General features: G+C 32.5%; 1 protein-coding gene across 1 annotated transcript; it reads left to right on the forward strand.

Moving 5' to 3' along the window:
• Positions 1–240: 240 nt before the first annotated feature.
• LOC134719600 (uncharacterized) lies at positions 241–6359 on the forward strand. Its single transcript, XM_063582590.1, has 3 exons — positions 241–341; positions 2728–4612; positions 5727–6359. The coding sequence occupies exons 1-3, from the start codon at positions 327–329 to the stop codon at positions 5891–5893; spliced, it is 2067 nt and encodes a 688-aa protein (XP_063438660.1). The 5' UTR covers positions 241–326; the 3' UTR covers positions 5894–6359.
• The last annotated feature ends 2280 nt before the right edge of the window (positions 6360–8639 follow it).

The following is an 8639-nucleotide window of genomic DNA, read 5'->3' on the forward strand; positions in this document are numbered from 1 at the left end:
ATCATTTAAATGTCTTTAATAGTTTTTAGAGTGTAAATCTTTCCTAATCTTTTATTGTTAACACAATGACTTGAAAGCACATGCATTAACAACATGTTATCTTTTTATCGATTGATTTTAGTTGGTATTTTGCACACATTTCCAAGTATAATTCAAACTGTTTTACATATCAATAAAATTAAAAGAAGAATGATTTTCTTAGAAAAGTATTTAAAAAGGATTTGGAATTTCAATTGAAAAATAATAATGTAGTATATATATTTCCCCATGTTGGAATGTTATGTCTATCAATCACAAAAAGCATCCGACACTGCTAGCATCCGGCAATGGAATTTTTAAAGGTCAGTCTTTTAACATTCATAATTTTGTTCTTAAACTATTCTGTTAATGTCTTGAATAAAATTGTGGATTATCAATATTCTAATGTATAAATTTAATAAACTGAATACAAATACTTTTAACGACAAATTCTGGAATAACAAAGAATACATATAACAATTATAAATTGTAAATTATAAAATGATGGTTATGCATAAAGTAAACTAACAAAAGTACTGAGCTCCAAAGAATGTAAAAACAAAAACTCCCTTATCAAATGGCAATAGTTATCAAAAGTTATAAACAAGGCTAATTTCCATTGACATTGGTCAAACTAGAATGCTAAATCAGTCAATCACAATAATTAGATAGACTTTCGACACAATGGATCCATTCTGTATAACGAGATAGGTCTCCTGTTTAATATTATCGATGATATTCCTATTCTAAGAAGGAACACATTGTGCAAAAGGCACCAGTAGACATTAAATAGACACATCACCTTTCCACCTAAAATAAAATTTTGACTTTGTAGTGTGTCTTTTGTTTTCTATTATACCTTGTAGAGCGTAATATAAAAAAAGAAGATGGGGTATGATTGCCAATGAGACAATTATCCACAAAAAATCAAAATGACACAGACATTAACAACTATAGGTCACCGTACGGCCTTTAACAATGAACATAGCCCATACCGCATAGTCAGATGTAAAAGACCCCAATAAGACAGTGTAAAACAATTCAAACGAGAAAACTAACGGCCTTATTTATGTAAAAAAAATTACGAAAAACAAATATGTGACACATTAACAAACGACAACCATCGAATTTACAGGCTCCTTACTTGGGACAGGCACATACATTAATAATGTAGCGGGGTTTAGCATGTTAGCGGGATCCCAACCCCCCTAACCTGGGACAGTGGTATAACAGTACAACATAAGAACGAACAATAACAATCAGTTGAAAAAGACTTAACTCATCAGATGGACAAAAGTAGAAGTGAACGTGGCCGGGTACTTATACATCCCGACACAAAAAGACATAATGAATAGATCTGAGAGTACACGAAGTTATCTGACAGCTAGTTCAAAGCCACTTACAACTAATAAAAAAGAATCATGCATCTAAGACTAAACAATCAATCCATACACATCCAACATCCAACATCCAATTGATTTAGTGTGAAGACGTCATAAACAGCCAGCGATATGACCTTGTACAATGCCAAGTTACAGGTATCGACAGATTGTAGATCCATGAATATGTATATGTATATAACATACTAGTAATATTTAGTTAGTTTTTTATTTACTGATAACAAATTCAATATTTATACCAATAAATACAATATTCTATAATCTTAGTACAGCGTTGTATAGGTAACCTTTTAGAATAAGTTTATTTAAAGGAGCGCCAAGTTTACATGGATCATTTCTAAATATCCGGGCACGGTTTACAACATTTCCGTAAAAATGGGGATGTGCTATCCCGTTTGAAATAAGTTTTTTACAGATACAACCAAACTTCAATACCACACCTTTATATCTAAGGAAATGTTTAGTAAAGGTTTTTAGTAATTTATGGTAACGATATTTCTGGTTTAATAATTTACCAGTAATAAATAAATTGCGTTCGTTTAAATAAAAAAAAGTCACAACAGACACGGGCAAAGCGAACAAGTTGTGAAATATAAACACCGTAAGATGGTCCCAAAGAAACATCACCATCTAAAAATTGGAAAATTAACAGTAAGGAACGAAAAATCGTCTCTTTTGTCGTAAATTTTAGTGTGGAGTTTCCCATTTAAAACCGAAATATCTAAATCCAGGAAAGGACAGTTATTACCGAATAAATTTGCCTTTTTTATACGGAATTATAATCAATAATGGTTTGTTTAAGTTTGTTAGTGGAAGGTTTAACACGGCACATATCATCGTGTCTGTCACAGGCAAAGAATCTTAAGCAAGGGTTGTTTTATGTCGTATCTTTGTTTTGCTTCTGCTCTTGGTGCAGTTGATTTACTATTCAGACCTATGATAAATTTGTTCATTTTATTGTGGCGTTTATGAAGTATCTTTCTAATCGATGTACGAGATTTGAAAAAGCGATACACAAAGTTCGTCTAAGTTCAACACAGTGTATCATAAGTATAATAATAATAATACCAATCATTAGTGTGTATCTAAATTAACGGTGAAGTTATGAAAGGGTACTAGTACATTAGAAGTTATGAAAGGGTACATTCGTTCAGTATTTTTTTGATTTTACTTTTCATACCCACAATCATTTAAAACACCATGGTTAAATATCATAATATATCAACAAATGTAAATTTAAACTTCGAGAATCAATTACGCTTTGGTGATTTACATACATCTAAAATATATATTTTCTGAACATTTTCAGGTGGTTAGTTTTGTTATCTGTGTTGTTTATGCATTGATTGGTACCGTTGTTTGCTTTCATTGCGATGAGAATGCAGTCCACTGTTTCACATCACTTGTTATACAATCTGCCTTTACTATGATTGGTGAAAAAGAAATCCGTCAAGTTTACGTAAAGGATCGGGAACTGTATTCCACTAATCCAGCAATAAATGGCCCAGTCCCTATAGACGATATAATAACTGCTGACGGTTGGAATCATACAAGACATTTGATTACTGCAAATGGATCCATGCCAGGACCGTCTATTTTCATTTATCAGAACCAGAAAATAACGATTCTCGTCACAAACCAGATGATTAATGAAGCTGTGACTATTCACTGGCACGGTATTGACCAACTCGGATGGCCAGCAATGGATGGCGTGGCATTTGTTTCTCAATGTCCAATACTTCCAGGACAGACTTTTAATTACACTTTCCAACCGACATTTGGGGGTTCCTACTGGTATCACTCACATGTAGGTAATCAACGAGATATGGGCATGTACGGTGCATTTATCGTTCTTAGAAAAAGGGACCCAGTACCATTCGAATTCCAACATATTGTACAGATACAAGAATGGAATCATCTATATAACGCAATGGACCTATTGTATGCAAATGTGAAAAATGAGGTAAAATCCCCAAATTCTATTTTGATCAATGGAAGAGGAGAGCTTAAAAATAACCTTGCACCTTTAGAAATATTTCATGTTACAAAAGGCAATCGATGTTTGCTTAGACTTATAGGGGTAGGTTCAATGCACGTACTCTTGTTTTCTATACCTGGTTTAAAGTTAAATGTAACAGAAACTGATGGTTTTGAGGTTGTTCCTACTGTCGTTGATAAAATCATCATATATCCCGCTGAACGTTATGATTTTGAACTCGATCTTGATTATGCAAAGGAAGGGATATATAACATTACTGCCAGCATCCTTTCATCACCTAATCTAACAATTGAATCGCCTATTGGACTTGGGTTTCTTAGTGTTTCCAACAATATTAATCCACACTCAAAGGTTTACGAACAAAATATTAAAATTCGAGTCCTGAATTGTCCGTTTAAAACGTTTCCTTTCGAGGAAAACATAATTTGCGTTCCTGTTAATGACTTGAAAGATAGGCGAAACGTAGATAATGGAAAATTTGTTTTACAGAATATACCAAAATCAAGCGAAAATGCATTACATTTTTTGAACTTCGGTTTCCCAAAAGATCGTTCATCAATAAATGGCCGAATTTTTCGATGGCCAACTGTATCTGCTCTTACACAACCGTCTGAGGTAGATACCAACTGTAATGGATGCACCGACGAAGAAATTTGTCACTGTAGCCATGCACTCAATTTGAAATCCGGAACTACAATTATTATGGTTTTACTAAATCTCGGCACGGGAGCTGCAATTTCGCACCCTATTCACATGCATGGCCATACCTACGAAGTTCTAAAAATGGAATTTCCTGAGGTAAACATTGATGGACACTTTACTTTTACAGAAGATATTAAATGCAGCAATACACTTCCAAATATGAATAGCAGTTGTAATAATGCACGATGGCGAAACTCGTCGTGGAATGATTACAATAAAATTCCTGGAATTAATACAGTTGACCCTTTGCGCAAAGATACGATAGTGGTACCATACGGGGGATATGTGATAATAAGAATAGAAGCAAGAAACCCAGGCGTGTGGTTCATGCACTGTCACATTGATAAACATATGGTAGAAGGTATGGCGTTAATGCTAAATGAATCGTTTGAGCATATACAAATACCAAATGGATTACCAACATGTCACAGCTATCTGACGAAAATGTCAGGTGAACTCAGCGCAACTTCGTTTCCTCAAGCAAGTTCTACAGGTAAGATAGTATTTTCTTGCGTTAAAATTGCTGGGAAGATAATTTGGGTCATTTGAAACAAGCTTTAACCGACCTATACTATCTCATAATTATAATAAGTACGTAACTTCAAGGTTCAGTTAATCTGAGAAACATACTGCCATTACATTCGTAGTTATTTAACAATTGAATTTTATGATCATAATTCTAATTACATGATTTAACAAAGTTAATAACTATAACATTGTATAAATGAAATGTATGTCAAACAATTAAGGCCACCAATTTTGTCGAGCCTTCGAATTATGTCGAAAAAGCAAGACATAGCAATCCTACATTCCGTTGTCGGCGTTGTCGTCGTCGTCTGGGGCGTCCACAAATATTCACTATGATTTAAGTTTTTAAAATTTAATAATTTTCTTAAAACATCCTGGATTTGAACCAAACTTGGACAGAAGCTTGTTTGTGATCATATGATAGTATCCGGAAAAAAATGTTGTGAAAAATAATCCCGTTTTTTCGTGTTTTACTTATAAATGGACTAAGTTTTTCTGCCAGGAAGATTACATTCACTATGTGGTTAAAGTGTTCAAACTTTTATACCTTTCTTAAACATGTCAAACTACCCTGGAGTTCTACTAAACTTGGACAGAAACTTGTTAATGATCATTAGATAGTATCAAGAAGAAAATGTGTAAAGGAGCATCTAAAATCTGTATACGATGAAAAACTGACATCACCATGGAAAAAAAGTAAAAAGACGAAAAGAAATCATCACAGGCACATACTGTCATGAATTAAGCTACATTGTAATGACTAAGTAAAACGAAGCCAATACAATACGTGGGGTGCTCTAAGTTGCTTAAGATAGATAGGCATTTCCTGCTAAAATAACTCTAGATATGTTGTTAACAAAATGAGAAGGTCCATTTAGTTTAACCGAACAATCACCGTCTTTTTTGACAATTCGTAAATCAGAATTCGTGAAATATCAAAATTTATTTATCATTTATGGATTGTTCCTATAAACACATAATTGAAAATTATATTTCAAAAAGAAACAGAGTAAAATGATGAAATAAAATGTGACTTTTGCAGCTATTTATTTTTTGATAATATTGTATTTTTATTTAAGGTTCCACGTCTATTCTAATTGGTTTTGTGGTGTTTTTTGCCGCTTTAGTGCTGCTACTATTTGGTTATATAATTTGGAAAAAGAGGACAGCAATGACCACCCACAAGCAGTCATCGACTAATGAGGAGTACACTGCAAGATATAAAAATACTGGTTCAGAAGATTAATCAACCTCAGCAAATTTTGTAAAAACAATCCGATATTGAGAAATATAAATAAACTAAAACAAATCAAAGTAAAGCTATATATTCACTTTTAAGCATATTACTAGAAGTGATTTTCTTAATTTTCATCAGATGAAAGTAATTTTATAGAAAAAACGTGACCCGAAATTTTAAATGCCAAACAGAAAACATTTATCATTTAAATTGATACAGACTCAGGCCAAGTATATACGCCAACACATATATGATTACCTTTTAGAAGCTAGTAGCAGTCTTGTAACAGTTGAAAATTGGTTTAATTGGACATTGCACATACATCTATAATAGTTTTTTTTTAAACTGTTATCAACTGTTTAAATATGAAATGTTGTATATATCTTTTTTTGTAATAAATTTTAACAATGTGATAAAATGTAATATGTAATTCAATGCTTTAATTTGGTAAAGTAATTGTAATGTAATGCATTATCAGTGGAACAAACATAAACCAAATGTACTTGGAACACATTTTTAAAATTATATGAAGAAAGACAAACCGTTCAAATCCAAAATAATCATTCATACGCTATTAAATATAAATGACTTGTTATCCTACAAACACACCACAAACTAGAGTTAAATTTTATATTCACCGATGCAGCTGATTTAATCAGATGGTAATTGTATATTAAAGTATAAACAGTAACAATGACAATATACAAGTGACTGAGTTTGATATTTTATCTATTGCTATTTTTAATTTGATACTTTAAGAAGAAGAGAAATATGCAATATATTTTGTTACTTAAGGAGGCTCGCTGGTCAAAAATTTCAGCGAAAAATTAAATATTTGTTTTTTTTCATTACAAATTATATTTATTACACTATTGGTTATAACTTTATGATGTGGTACAAAAAACAACAAAAAATCGATTCGGTTTAGCTCCTGATGACTTTTAAAATGTTTATACCCTTGGTACACATATGCCAGTTTTGGCTTTGAAATTGACAGCACTCCACTGTACATATTAAAACAAAAAGGGAGCCGAAAGAATTTTGAGTTACGTTTAAACTCATAAGTTGTAAATGTACTGACAACATCAGGACTTAAAATAGAAAAAGACAAACAGACAAATAATATTAAAAACACAAAATAAAAAACTAAAAACTGCATATCCGCTATCGTTAGAGAAACAGATAATTTATAACGGTCAACCATCTTGTTGTCCTTAAAACTTCCGAATGGATGGTTTCAACTTCACCACCTGGAACTTTGGGTTAAATAGCTTCCTTGTGAGCCCAAACTTGGCAGAGATAGCCAAAACATCTCTAATCGACTTTATCTATATCAACAAAGAGATCACAGCTATTACCACAAACCAACAGATACATCTAGAGAGCTGTGGTGTAGTGGTTAGGGTATCGGACTACTGACACAAGGTTCCTGGTTCTATTCCCGTTCCGGGATGAAAATTTCAGGGACTGAATTGTCTGCTCTTCCTTCACACCATTTGAGAGTATGGTCTTGCGGAAACGATGATAGACAGTCGAATTGGGACGACAAATGGCTAGCCCGTGTTAGGAGAGAGCCATGTCTCTTGAACGTTGAAGACACTCTTGTAGATTTCGAAAAAGAGCAGACTAATGACGCTACATGGCAGCACTCGCAAATTGGAAAGGGATTAATCTAAGTTGCAAAACTTGTTTTCCAATCCACCATAAATAAATATGTTTAAACTAAACCCACGGAATATTAAAGACAAAATCATATACGTAAATCGTCAGCTTCATCGGGAAAGATCTGATTACAAACATAATGCGACATCAATGTAAGACTAATACATGTATATGTTCACTAAAGTGACTTATGCCAAACGTGTCAACTATAACAATTATAGTTAAAAGGAAATAAAAGAATACGTTTGAAAGAATAATAAAATTGATGGAATATTTTTTTTTATAAATATGTACAATGAAATGTGTCTGATAAAGTTCTGCTCTATTAATATCAACAGTTCTGCTAACGAATACCAATTCCAAGTAAACACACCTAGTGTATATTTACGCACTTTTTCAGTATTGTAAATCAATCGTCTATCGCATTCCTCGCAACGCTTCATTACTTAGATCAAGATCAGATTAACCCAAAGTATGTGTCATTTATCACTGTGTTGATATTGTTAAAGGACTTTTGTGTACAAACTATAAAAGGAATTAAAATGTGTAGTATCGGAAACTAGATATATACAAAGAAAACAAGGGATCATCTCAAAATATAAAGTAACAGTAGACATACATAGTAAAACCAAATGATAGTAATAACACCATCGATTTTCAACTATAGGTCTTCGTTGTATTTTGACTTAAAACAAATGTGCATAACTAATCTGTCTTTCAAATAAAGAAATATTTGGTATTAGTAAGGTTTATCCGGTTCATAACTATAGATAAATGTTCACATAAAATTTCATTGCATGTGCTAAACAAAAATAACGATCACTCGAAGTTAACCAATTAAATATTAACCTTTTGTTTTACCTCCGTACAAACTTCAGTAACCATGTAACTTCATGTTTCCAAAATATTCTATAGAAAACCCCAAATAAAAAAAAATAATGGTGCTTTGAAATACCTGAGATACATATGTATGACTAAGAAATGCTTTAATGCAATGAAATGTAGGAGTTTATTCAGGGGATATACTGGAAACAATGTGCCTGAAAATTAGGGGGAAAAGCGATATGCAAGTTACCCAATATATATTTATTAA

The sequence above is a fragment of the Mytilus trossulus genome, chromosome 5, assembly GCF_036588685.1.
Source record: "Mytilus trossulus isolate FHL-02 chromosome 5, PNRI_Mtr1.1.1.hap1, whole genome shotgun sequence".
Taxonomy (NCBI): Eukaryota; Metazoa; Mollusca; class Bivalvia; order Mytilida; family Mytilidae; genus Mytilus; species Mytilus trossulus.

Coding starts and splice junctions, on each gene's coding strand:
- LOC134719600 (XM_063582590.1), top strand. Junction 4,613..5,726: donor TCCTCAAGCAAGTTCTACAG/GTAAGATAGTAT, acceptor TTTTTATTTAAG/GTTCCACGTCTATTCTAATT.